The sequence below is a fragment of the Stegostoma tigrinum genome, chromosome 11 (assembly GCF_030684315.1).
Source record: "Stegostoma tigrinum isolate sSteTig4 chromosome 11, sSteTig4.hap1, whole genome shotgun sequence".
NCBI classification, from domain to species: domain Eukaryota; kingdom Metazoa; phylum Chordata; class Chondrichthyes; order Orectolobiformes; family Stegostomatidae; genus Stegostoma; species Stegostoma tigrinum.
Genome location: NC_081364.1, coordinates 948,680 through 962,479, shown reverse-complemented (window position 1 = coordinate 962,479; position 13,800 = coordinate 948,680). Strand labels below are relative to the sequence as shown.

General features: G+C 41.9%; 1 protein-coding gene across 3 annotated transcripts in view; it reads left to right on the top strand.

The window, feature by feature from the left end:
* LOC125460355 (transcriptional regulator QRICH1-like) overlaps window positions 1-13,800 on the top strand; it is a 71,369-nt gene that overhangs the window by 34,520 nt on the left and 23,049 nt on the right. For all 3 annotated transcript variants that reach the window (XM_048547765.2, XM_048547764.2, XM_048547763.2), the window contains exons 4-8: window positions 5,093-5,264; window positions 6,482-6,636; window positions 11,404-11,518; window positions 12,410-12,518; window positions 13,646-13,797. In XM_048547765.2, the coding sequence (XP_048403722.1) occupies window positions 5,093-5,264; window positions 6,482-6,636; window positions 11,404-11,518; window positions 12,410-12,518; window positions 13,646-13,797 (703 nt within the window). The remainder of the gene's footprint in view (window positions 1-5,092; window positions 5,265-6,481; window positions 6,637-11,403; window positions 11,519-12,409; window positions 12,519-13,645; window positions 13,798-13,800) is intronic.

The window sequence follows — 13,800 nt, the reverse complement described above, 5'->3', positions numbered from 1 at the left end:
ATGAATAAATAGATTAATAATTCATTATTGTATTTAGTACAGAGAGCGTGCCGTGATCTGATCAGAATAGCTCTTATCCTACAGAATAGTAAATTTCTTCAACTGGTGAAGCTAACCATGTCACACTGCTATTACGGCAACACGGTGGCTCAGTGGTTAGCACTGCTGCCTCACAGCGCCAGGGACCCAGGTTCAACTCCACCCTCAGGCAACTGTCCGTGTGGAGTTTGCATGTTCCCCCACTGTGTCTGCGTGGGTTTCCTCCAGGTGCTCCAGTTTCCTCCCACAGTCCAAAGATATGTAAGTTAGGTAGATTGGCTGTGCTAAATTGCCTAAAGTGCAGGCTAGGCTGGTTAGCCATGGGAATGCAGGGGTAGGTAGGGGGAATGGGTCTGGGTGGGATGCTGTTCAGAGGGTCAGTGTGGACCCATTGGGTGAAATAGCCTGGTTCCGCACTGTAGGGATTCTGTGATCATTATGCAGTAGCACCGAGACTATTTTCCACAAACAGGATGCTGCTATCAAGTCGAAATGATGTTCTGCCTTCCATACAAGTGAGCAATGAATTATATGAGCTTTAGACCTGGTATAATGCCAGCTATATAGGATATAAATTCCAATGACTGGCCAATTGTGTCAAATAGTGCAGCCTTTCATCTGTTCATAATAGTCAGAATACAGACTGTACTCAACCGCTCTGTGTTTACAAATCTTTGATCGTATTGTTTGATGTTAGCTATAATTCCAAGTTTGGACAACATTTTCTGGACAATTCTGATTGTGTGGAGAATTTTTTAAAAACTAAAATCTGTCAGCCTGACAATGTGACTCATTTATTAGCAACTAAATACATTCAGGCACAAGGATCTGTCCTCTGCAGGAACATATCCAGTTATTGCATCTGAAGAGTGAAGGAGTTGGAATTCGATGCTGCATTTAAGTAGCTAGACAGTTTCTGGAGTAGCTCCCTGACTCTTTGAAGAAGGGTCGCTTGACCCGAAATGTTTGCTTTGCTTTCTCTCCAGTGATGCCACCAGACTTGCTGAGTTTTTCAGGCAGTTTCTGTTTTTGTTTCTGATGTTCAGCGTCTGCCATTCTTTCTTTTTTGTATATTATTGTGGATTTTGAGTTACATGTAGACCAAAGAAATCGGGTGTGATAGATTTCCTACCCTGAAGGAAATTAATGTACAGTGATAATTTCTATACCAGTTAATGATGGCTTCGCGGTCTCTGTTCCAGATTTGTAAATTTAGTAGAGCATTTTTCTTAGCCTCTGAATCATATGTCTAGCGACATTTCTACTACATCATCATCATCATCACCACCTTCATCATACAGGGCTGTGGGCCACATGCTGGAAATTGGAATTAGAAGAGTTAGGTACTTGTCTTTGTGGACTCGGTGGGTAGAAGAGCCTTTTACTGTGCTGTAGACCTCTAAATTTATGCGCTCCCGTTATGCTTGCATTTGTACCTGTAGATAACAAAATTGTGGGATTCATATTTTGTGGCTTTTCTAATTTTGAAAAGTAATAACCTACTACCATAGGATTTCAAACATCCTGGGGTTGTTGACTTGCTTGCTGAACTTCCTTGTTCTCATTCGTGAACAAGATCAAGCCAACTCGGCAAGCAAGTCAACAACCTCGCCCACAACCTGAACTACAGATCTTTGGCAGAACTTTCAAACATCATCTTGAGGGGAAAACATCTTGTGAAATCCTAGTGACTACAGGTCAGTAACCTGACTCTGTAAACATTAGGGAAATAACTATGTTAGTTCCCTTTTGAATGTCTTCATTGTGCTAGTGAGCAATGCATTGCCAACTCTAAGCACTTAGTGAGATGTTTTTCCTCTTGTCACTTTTAATAGTTAATATAAATTTGTCCTTTTATTCTTGAACCATTTTATGGGTCAGATTGTTTATCTGTGTTTATTCTGTACAGACTTCTCCTGATTTTGAATATCCAGCCTCCTCCTGATTTTTGAATATCCAGCCTCCTCTCCAGGGAAGACGGTCCCAACTTATCTGATCTTCCTTCATATCAGCAGTGTCTTGTTCCTGTAACCATTCTCGTAAACCTGTTCAGCACTGTTTCCAGTGCTTTCACATCCTTCTTTCAGTATGGCGCCCATAATTCTACACAACACTCCAGCTGAGGCCAAATTAGTGTCTTTATACATGTTCAGCATCACCTCCTTGCTTCTTTCCTATGTCTCTGTTAATAAAGCCTAGTATCCTGGCTCCCTTAATCCGTCCTACCATCCTTCATAGACTATACATAGACATAAAACAAAGTTCCTGGAAAAATTCTGGAGGTCTGGCAGCATCTGTGAAGGGAAAAAGAGTTAACGTTTCGGGTCCAGTGACCCTTCCTCATGATGAAGGGTCACCGGACCCTGTTTTCTCCTTCGCAGATGCTGCCAGACCTGCTGACCTTTTCCAGCAACTTTGTTTTTGTTCTTGATTCACAGCGTCCGCAGCTCTTACATACGGAGGTTCCTTTGCTCCAACGCCCCTTTAGAGTTTACCCTTTTATTGCACTGACTCACGATTTGCTTCACAGTAAAATGTATTACCTCACACTTCAGCTGTCACCCGTCTGTCCACTACCCTAGCACATCTGTGTCCTTTTGAAATTTTATGTTGTCCTCTTCATAGTTTGCAATGCTTCCAAGTTTCATTTCATTAACAGATTTTAAAATGTATGTCCTGTGCACAAAGGTTCAGGTTATAATTATATGTGGGAGAACAATTGCCAGGAATTGGAACTTATTGACACACCAAATTCCTTGAATTCGGAAAGAGTTCTGCTGTGTAACACATTTCGTGCTTGTGTCATGCAATAGCATTTTACCAAGTAATTTTTTAGATTTGTAGCTATGAATTTTAATGGCTTTTTTTGCAAACTTATCATGCCGTCCAGTTTGAGCTGAGTGCAAAATGTAGGATGAAACTATCTTATTCATTTATGAGAGTATTAGTAAGCTAACTGCGAAACACCAGGTGTCTCTACTCTACAAGAGCAGTCTATGCATTTCCAAGAAAAGAGTTCTGCTTAAAATCCAAAAAATGAACAAATGAGAAAGTACAGCACAGGAACAGGCCCTTTGGCCCTCCAAGCTTGTGCCGATCATCATGCCCTAATTAATCTAAAAACAAACCTACCATTTTTCAATCTGTATCCCTCTATTCCCGCCCTGTTCATGTACCTATCTAGGTGCCACTTAAATGTCTTCGGTGTGCCCATATCCACCACCTCTTCTGGTAGTGCATTCCAGGCTGGTACCACTCTGTGTGGAAAAACTTGCCTCACACATCTCCCTCAAACTTTCCCCCTCGTAATTGAAACTTCAATGCTGGGAAAATGCCTCTGACTATCCATCCTATCTATGCGCCTCATAATTTTGTAGTCCTCTATTAGGTCTCCCCTTAGCTGCCATTTTTCCAGTGAAAACAATCCTAGTCTTTTTAACCATTCCTCATTGTCAATGCCCTGGAGACCAGGCAACAACATGGTGAACCTTCTCTGCACTCTCTTCAAAGCTTCCATATTCTTCTGGTAATGTGGTGACGAAACTGCACACTATACTCCAAATGCGGCATATCAAGAGTTTTGTATAGCTGCAGCATGTTTTGGAAACTGTTGTATTCCATGCCCTGGCTGATGAAGGCAAGCATGCTATTTGCTTTCTTAATCACTTTGACCATCTGTGTTGCCACTTTTAGGGAACTGTGGACCTGCACACCCAGATACATCTGAATGTTAGTGCCCCTAAGGGTTCTCCCATTTATATTATAATTTGTACCTAAATTTGATCCTCCAAAATGCATCACCACCTCAGTTGTCTGGGTTAAACTCCATCTGCCATTTCTGTGCCCAAGTTGCCAGTCTATCCATACCTGTTGTACCGTTTTACAATGGTTAGTACTATCAGCAACTCCACCAATCCTCATGTCATCAGCAAACTTGTTTATCAGACTACCCATGTTTTCCTCTGGATCATTTATATATACAACAGAGGACCTAAGACTGACCCCTGTAGAACAGCACTATATATACTGGTCTCCATTCTGAAAAACATCCTTCCACCACTACCCTGTGTCTTCTATGACCAAGCCAGTTTTCTGTCCACCTAGCCAGGCCAGCCCGAATCCCTTGTGATTTTAGTTTTTGTACCAATCTGCCAGGTGGGACTTTACCAAATGCTTACTAAAGTCCACATAAACTACATCCACAGCCCTTCCCTCATCAATTATTCTCATTGCTTCTTCAAACAATTCAATTAGATGGCTGAGACGTGACCTTCCGCAGACAAAACCGTGCTGCCTGTCACTAACTAGTTCATTTTCCTCCAAAATCGTGTATATCTTGTCCCTCAGTATCCTCTCCAAGAACTTCCCCACCACAGACATCAAGCTCACCGGCCTATAGTTTCCTGGATTATCCCTGCATCCTTTTTTAACAAGGGAACAAAATTCACAAATTTCCAGTCATCTGGAACTTCACCAGTGTTCAACGAGGGTGTGAAGATATCTGCCAATGCCCCAGCTATTTTCTCCTTCCATCTCTGAGTAATCTGGGGTGGATCCCATCTGGTCCTGGGGACTTCTTTTTCTTAGTGCAATTTAGAATTCCCAAAACTTTCTCTTTCAATATGTTGACATTCTGTAGAGTATTCACGCACACATCACTGACCTGAACATTAGTCACGTCCTTCTCTTTGGTGAAAACTAATACAAAGTATTCATTCAGGATCTCCCCCACTTCCTGTGGCTCTACGTATAATTTCCCTCCTTAGTCCTTGAATGGGCGTGCTCTTTCCATTGTTACCATCTTTCTCCTAACATATGCATCAAAAGGTAATGGTGCAAGATTTTTTTTTTAGAAAAGTGAAGCTCAAATAAAAAAATAGTTCCTAGGTCCTAATATATTTGATGCTTACAAAATAAAGCAGGTTGAAATACGTAGCATGTATTTGATTAGTCTCGTCCAATTTTCTGTTGTAATTGTTCAAAGGGAGTGAATATTTTCTAACTTATTATGGTGTTGTAATCATCCTAAAAGCATTTTCCTTTTTGTCTCCAGCCCCAATCAGTGCAGGTGGCTGAGGTGGAATCTCCACCTCCACCACCTCCAGAGGTGCTTCTCCCAAATACCTTGAAACCTGAGGAAGGCCTTGGTGTCTGGAAAAGTTGGGCAGAGACCAAGAATGCAGAGTTTGAGAAGGACTCGGAGAACAGGCCAGCTCCCATTGGTAGTAAGTAGCATCACAGCTGAAATAACATGTCAAAAAATGTTGGTCAGCACTGAAATGCAACAGTGTTTTGGGTTGGAGGAATGATACCTCAGACTTCTGCAGTTAAAAACCCCAAGGGAAATCTTCAAACTCCTGTCAAAGTTTCAAGCCCTATCCATTTGGGCTTCCTATGGCTTAGACCTACTACCAAAGATCTTCCTGCCTCTCTGAAGCAGCTTGCTCATTGCACTAACCTACATGATGATTCTGTTAACATATTAAGGCCTTTTATATGAGCAGAATACCTTGAAGACATTTCTCAAAATAGGGAAATATAAAAATTTGGGTGGACTAGTGGGTGTTCAGTTTGGTCAGGTAATTCCAAAGCTCTAGCAGTTGTTATTGAAGAGTTCAGTATTGCATTTTTTTTTAAAAGAACAAATCAATTGGGGAAATTCAGAATAGTAGTGTCTCATTTGCGTAAATATTGAATGTGTGTGTGTGTTGGGGGGGAGTGGGGTTTGTGGTGGGTGGGGCACAGACTGATACCTTCCTGCCAAGTCGATGGCTATGCATCCCTCGGGTAATTTGTCCTTTTTATCTGATCATTGATGAAAACAGGTGGTTCCTTTTCCTTCATTGAACTCTGGCTTACCTTTTTTATTTCCACTGTTCAATCTTTAGATAACAAGTAGGTTGTTTTTCCTTCTGGATTACATGGGACATGGTCCCATCTTCAAAGTTGAAAGCCGTTACAGCTTTTGTGCAGGGTTTTACATTAAAAAAATTATTGTAAACTCTGTGTCCACAGGCAATTTTGAGCACGCGCACTGTTGTTTCTTCAACTTTAGCTTGCTACCCTGATTAGAATTTCTTGAACTTAAAAAAAAACTGAAAATACTGCCGAAGTTGCTTGCAAAGAGAAAGTATTAACACATAGGTATATAAGTAATTTCGTCCTTTTTTTCTTTTCTGGCCACTGTTCTGGGGAAAAACTTTCCTGCCAAAATGTTGACCTGGCTTTTTCTCCCTTTAGATCACCTTAGAAGAGTCAGCATTTGGTGAGATGTGAAACAAATTCATATATTTGTTCTGTATAATTGCCGAACTGAAGAGCCATTCCAGTGTAACGTGTACCTCTATCTTTGTTGTGTGTCAAGTAATTTCAGTGTTACTGAGACTGTAGAAGTTAATGAGTCAATATGCTGGGTTGTAATGCCATTTTCTTCCCTTTCAAGGACGTCAACCATTACGCTTCCAGGAAGATCTTCTGTCGTCAGCTGTAGCAGAACTGAATTATGGGCTATGTCTTATGCTAAAGGAAGCACGAAATCCAGAGGGTGAGGCATACAACCCTGACATGGTGTACTACATATGTCTCTGCATACAAAAGGTACAACTTGTCTGAATATGCACATTGAAACCCTGAATTTACAATCTCTGCCACTCAGAAGTTGATTGTCAGAATGACTGTGTGTATACCATTTTAAGTGGGAAAGGATACAGAATCGTACTATTAGATTACAAGGATTGTTTTCACATAACTGATGTTCCCAATGTATGTATTATTATGATTCTAGACCAGATCTCTCATTTATATTATAATCTGGCTAGCAACTATTCTTTAAAGGTAAGTAAAATGTGAGATCCAGGTACGTATTTCGAGAATGAAAGCACAAAATTCCACTTTTTTGAAGAACCATTAAACTTTGTGTACAACTTGTAGTCTGACATCCAGAATTGACATGAGACAAACATTGAGCACCTTTTTTATAGGGCATGTCAAATTGCAAATATGATCAAGATAAATAGCGTACATTTGTTGTGAGCCTCCAGATGTTGATGCGGTGGGTCATGAAGTCTCATTAAGAATTAAGAGATTGTGATTGTTCAGTTCACTGACACTTCACCAGAGACACACTGATGTCATTCAGCAAGGTGACGAAATGTTTGCAACCAAACCCATCAGCTCGGCGAGCATGTCTACCACCTTATTTACCTCAGCTCTTACTTTCAACATTTTCTTCTCCTTTCCATTTAATGTATTTATCCAGCAACCTGTCATTATTACATTGAAGGAATATGGGCCAAGCACAGGCAGCAGGACTAGTTTAGTTTGGGATTATTGTTGGCATGGAGTCTGTTTCGTGCTCTGTGTCTCTGACCAAATGGCTTTGTTCTGTGCCTCATCCAAGATTCCAAATGCCTTCCATGTTATTTGCCTAGAACTCCTGTGGTAGCAAATTGCACGTTCTCACGATAAAATCATAGAATCCCTACAGAAAGAGGCTATTCAGCCTATCGAGCCTTCACCAACCCTCCGCAGAGCCCACCCAGACCTAGCCCTCTAACCTATGCCTGTAACCCTGCATTTATCTAACCTACCTAGCCTACACATCCCTGGACTCTTCAGGGCAATTTTCCCCAGCCAATCCACCAAACCCGCACATCTTTGGACTTGAGGAAACCAGAGCACCCGGAGGAAGACCTCGCAGACACGGGGAGAATGTGAAAATTCCACGCAAGCATTCACCTGAGGTTGGAATCGAACCTGGGTCCTGAAGTTGTGAGGCAGCAGGGCTAACCACTGAGTCACCATGCAATATACTCAGCATCGGTTTTCTGGTGATTCTGATTTTCTGGAGTCCCTTCCATTTCCTGATATATTGTTGCTCCTAGGATGTTGTTCATATCCAGTATAGTGAAGTTTGGCCCCTAGTGGCTGGAAGGGGAAAAGGGGGGGAGGAGGAGACACAGCAGAAGGTAACCACAAACTCTACAAGGAGAGGGAGGACAGGAAAAATACTTGAGTGCGTCTCGCCACACAAATGCCAGGCAATGATCATCTCTAATAAGATGCAATCTAATCACTGCCCCTTGATATTCAATCATGTTACCATCACTGAATCCCCCGCCATCGACATACTTGGGATCGCCACTGACCAGAGACTCAACTAGACTCACCACATAAACGAAGTAGCAGGTCAGAGCCTAGGAATACTGCAGCAAGTAACTCCCCTCCTGACTGTCCACTATTTACAAGACGTAAAGCAGGAATACACTCCACTTGCCTGGATGGGTGCAGCTCCAACATTACTCAAGAAACTCAACACCATCAGGACAAAGCAGCCTGCTTGACTGGCACTACATCTACAAAATTCACACCCTCCACCACTGACACACAGTAGCACCAGTGTGTATTATCTGCAAGATACACTGCAGAAATTCATCAAAGATTCTTAGACACAACCTTCCAAACCAACATACACAACCATATGTTGTTGTTCATTCATTGTCACTGGGTCAGAATCCTAGAATTCACTCCCCAAGGGTATTATTGGTCCATCTGCAGCAGTTCAAGAGGGCAGCTCATCACCTCCTTCTCAAGGGCAGATAGGAACAGGCAATAAATGCTGGCCCAGCCAGCGATTTCCACAAGTGAGTTTTTAAAAAAAAAAACTCCCAGGGTAGCTCCCTACTGACCATATACCGCTGAGCTGCCACCTCTATTGGGTCTATTCTGCTGGTGAGACAGGACACATCCAGGGCTGGTGTTAGTGGTGTCTGGGACATTTAATGTAAGGTATGATTCCATAAGTATGACTATGTTGGGCTGTTGCTCAACTGTTCTGTGGGACAGCTCTCCCAATTTTTGACACTAGCCCCTAGATGATATTAAGGGAGACTTTGCAGGGTCAACAGGGCTCTTTCTGTCATCCTTTCCTTTACATAGAACATTACAGTACAGTACAGGCCCTTCGGCCCTCGATGTTGTGCTGACCTGTCATACTGATCTCAAGCCCTTCTAATCCACACTATTCCATGTACGTCCATATGCTTATCCAATGACGACTTAAATGTACCTAAAGTTGGCGAATCTACTACCGTTGCAGGCAAAGCATTCCATTCCCTTACTACTCTGAGTAAAGAAACTACCTCTGACATCTGTCCTATATCTTTCACCCCTCAATTTAAAGCTATGCCCCCTCATGCTCGCCGTCACCATCCCAGGAAAAAGGCTCTCCCTATCCACCCTATCTAACCCTCTGATTATTTTATATGTTTCAATTAAGTCACCTCTCAACCTTCTTCTCTCTAACGAAAACAGCCTCAAGTCCTTCAGCCTTTCCTCGTAAGAACTTCCCTCCATACCAGGCAACATCCTAGTAAATCTCCTCTGCACCCTTTCCAAAGCTTCCACATCCTTCTTATAATGCGGTGACCAGAACTGTACGCAATACTCCAAGTGCGGCCGCATCAGAGTTTTGTACAGCTTCACCATAACCTCTTGGTTCCAGAACTCGATCCCTCTATTAATAAAAGCTAAAACACTGTATGCCTTCTTAACAGCTCTGTCAACCTGGGTGGCAACTTTCAAGGATCTGTGTACGTGGACACCGAGATCTCTCTGCTCATCTACACTGCTAAGAATCTTACCATTAGCCCAGTACTTTGCCTTCTGTTAACTCCTACCAAAGTGCATCACCTCACACTTGTCTGCATTAAACTCCATTTGCCACCTCTCAGCCCAGCTCTGCAGCTTATCTATGTCTCTCTGCAACCTACAGCATCCTTCGTCACTATCCACAATTCCACCGACCTTAGTGTCGTCTGCAAATTTACTAACCCATCCTTCTACGCCCTCATCCAGGTCGTTTATAAAAATGACAAACAGCAGTGGACCCAACACCGACCCTTGTGGTACACCACTAGTAACTGGTTTCCAGGATGAACATTTCCCATCAACTACCACCCTCTGTCTTCTTTCAGCAAGCCAATTTCTGATCCAAACTGCTGTATCTCCCACAATTCCATTCCTCCGCATTTTGTACAATAGCCTACTGTGGGGAACCTTATCGAACGCCTTGCTGAAATCCGTATACACCACATCAACCGGTTTACTCTATCAATGTGGACTTCACCAGTTTCAAAATCTCCCCTTCCCCCACTGCATCCCTAAACCAGCCCAGTTCATCCCCTCCCCCCACTGCACCACACAACCAGCCCAGCTCTTCCCCCCCACCCACTGCATCCCAAAACCAGTCCAACCTGTCTCTGCCTCCCTAACCGGTTCTTCCTCTCACCCATCCCTTCCTCCCACCCCAAGCCGCACCCCCAGCTACCTACTAACCTCATCCCACCTCCTTGACCTGTCCGTCTTCCCTGGACTGACCTATCCCCTCCCTACCTCCCCACCTACACCCTCTCCACCTATCTTCTTTACTCTCCATCTTCGGTCCGCCTCCCCCTCTCTCCCTATTTATTCCAGTTCCCTCCCCCCATCCCCCTCTCTGATGAAGGGTCTAGGCCCGAAACGTCAGCTTTTGTGCTCCTGAGATGCTGCTTGGCCTGCTGTGTTCATCCAGCCTCACGTTTTATTATCTTATACTCTCATCTACCTGTTTGGTCACCTTCTCAAAGAACTCAATAAGGTTTGTGAGGCACGACCTTCCCTTCACAAAACCATGCTGACTATCCCTAATCAATTTATTCTTTTCTAGATGATAAACCCTATCCCTTATAACCTTTTCCAACACTTTACCAACAACTGAGGTAAGGCTCACCTGGCTGATAATTACCAGGGTTGTCTCTACTCCCCTTCTTGAACAGGGGAACCACATTTGCTATCCTCCAGTCATCTGGCACTATTCCTGTAGACAATGACAAGTTAAAGATCAATGCCAAAGGCTCGGCAATCTCCTCCCTGGCTTCCCAGAGGATCCGAGGATAAATCCCATCCGGCCCTGGGGACTTATGTATCTTCACCCGCTGAAGGATTTCTAATACCTCTTCCTTGTGAACCTCAATCCCACCTAGTCTAGTAGCCTGTCTCTCAGTATTCTCCTTGACAACATTTTTGGAGTCAAGGTCAATGCCAGGTGGTGTGTCCAGTTTCACTTTTTTAAGACTTTCTACCAATTGATGTAACTGAGTGGGTTATGCAGCCATTTCAGAGGGCAGCTGAGAGTCAACCTTATTGCTGTGGTTCTGCAATTATGTATAGGCCGGACCAGGTGAAGCTGGCAGATTTCCTTCTCTGAGAGACTATTGAGCCAGGCAATTTTATGTCAGTGTACAGATAGCAGAAGTATTACCTGTATCTACTGCGGTTTTGTGGGAACTATCTCAATTATTTCACTGTTTATGTTTTAATTTTCAGTACCTATTTGAAAATGGCAGGGTGGATGATATATTTTCAGATATCTACTACACAAAGTTTACAGAGAAGCTACAGGAGGTGTTGAAAGATTGGCAACCTCAGGTCAGCTCTTTGGGTAGGTGAATATCTAAGAGTGTATTTCTCTGTCAGGAAACATAAGAAATGGATATTGGCAACTTTTTAAACAATATAATTGTAAGTTTTGTTTTTTAAAACAGTACTTACTGCTGAATGAATCATAATGAAAAATACATCCAAGTGGCATTTTTGTCAGGTTTTCGTGTGCATTCACACAAGTAGACTACAGTTTACATTTCAGCACAAAATATTGGTGGGGGGTGGGAGGAATTTAGAGTTTATCTCTTGAATGTGCAGACTGCATTTTTGAGTGTACATATAGACTTTAGTAGGAAGTACATGTAATTTCCTACTTTGCTTTTTCAGAATTTTGAGATTATCTGAAATTGAAACTGCCAGAGTTTCTTCCAAAATAAAAAGAAACTGAAAGAACTGTGAACGCTGGAAATCTGAGACAAAAACTAATTCCTGGATAATGTTCGTAGGTTTGGTAGCATCTGTGGAGAGAAATAAGAGTTGATATTTCAGGTCAAGTGACCCTTTTTCAGAACAACAAAGAAGGGGTTCTCGGGAAGAAGGCTCACTGGACCTGAAACGCAGCTCTGATTTCTCCTCTGATGTTGCCAGACCTGCTGGATTTTCCAGCAATTTCTAGTTTTATTTCTTTCAAGATACTTTGTTTTTTTTAAAAAAGCCTCTTACAACAACTTTGTTTTTGTTAACTGCATCTTTTCGTTCTGTGCTGTAAATGTTAATTCAACAACTGGATCTTGAACTGACTGAATAATCTCTAGAAAAAGAATGTAAATCAAACATTAAATTCAACATTCGATATTCACAACCTGACTGGGAGTTCAGCATTCGTGCCAATTTATGATACTGGAAAACCGTTTCGAGTCTGACAGTAAATGTATTACTTCCTTAATAGGTTATATGATCCCCAGCCACATCACAGAGGAGATGTTGTGGGAATGCAAGCAACTTGGTGCTCATTCACCTTCCACCCTTCTTACAACTCTCATGTTTTTCAACACCAAGTGAGTTTCCCTTTAAGTTATTAACCCTGAAATTCCTCATTGTTATTTGTTTGTTTATTTATTTATTTCAAATATGAAGAGCCCGCACACAATATTTTCTAGTTTTCTCTCTGATGCTGTGAACTGTTGATTATTTTAGCTCTTTGTTACTGTGGAAAATTTGTATTTTTGTTTGCATTTCTTTTTAAAATTCACTTTGGGTGATGCTGGCAGAGCCAGCATTTATTGCTCGTTGCTAGTTGCCTTTGAGATTCTGGGCTGAAATGAGGAAGGAACTGTGTTTTAAAACCAGACATTGTAAGGGTTTTTGCATGGTTTCATAACAAGTAACAGTGCCTTTTATAATTGAAGTATAACATCCTTCTGTGTTCAGTTTCTCCCGTAATAAGGGATAGCAATCTTTGAGCACCAGTGATAAGAAGTAGAACAATGGGGCTGATGACCCAAACTGCTTCCTTCATCATGCCTTAGGTGTATCTGTGTGACCTTATTTTCTGATTTAAATAAAATTGATAGCTGCATATTCATTTGTTAGTTCCAAATATCTTGCAGAAGCAAAGAACCTTTATCTTCAGCTGTTTTTATATTTCTACAGAACTTTACTAGAAATGTATTGACTTCTTAAATGAAGGGCTTATTACATCTTACTGTGCAAAAAAGGTTCCATAATCCACTAGTTTAAGGAATGCTAAATGAACTGTTAATGTAACAAGTTCCTGAAAACCTGAGAATCATGGTCATTTTATAGGTGCACTTCATTACAAGAATGGTAACTTGTTTTGAACCAGAAAAGCTGCTTATATCATCAGTGCTATTGTTTGAAAACAAGGAACATTTATTGAATGAGGAAGCGTAATCAGTTTCCTGTACCGTGAGGACTGTGCTAACTAAAGATTTTAGTCTTTAATCTTTTTTACTACATGAGCAACATAAACAGTTGAGACAATGTTATTCTCCTCCCTTAAGCAGAGTGTTGATTGCATCTCCACCTAGGCTCAGAGGTTAGCTTGGGTGCTGCTGAAGCTTAATATGACAAGTTTCTGTTTGGGAAGCAAATGGTCTGTTTCTTGCAAACTGTTTGGGAATTAGGACATTTCTACAGAATCTGACTCTGTCTTTCCAATAAGGTACTTCCTGTTGAAGACTGTAGAACAACACATGAAACTGGCATTCTCAAAAGTGGTGCGACAAACAAAGAAAAACCCTCTGAATCCCAAGGATAAAAGCACAAGCATTCGCTATCTGAAGGCATTGGGCCTGCACCAAACGGGACAGAAAGGTC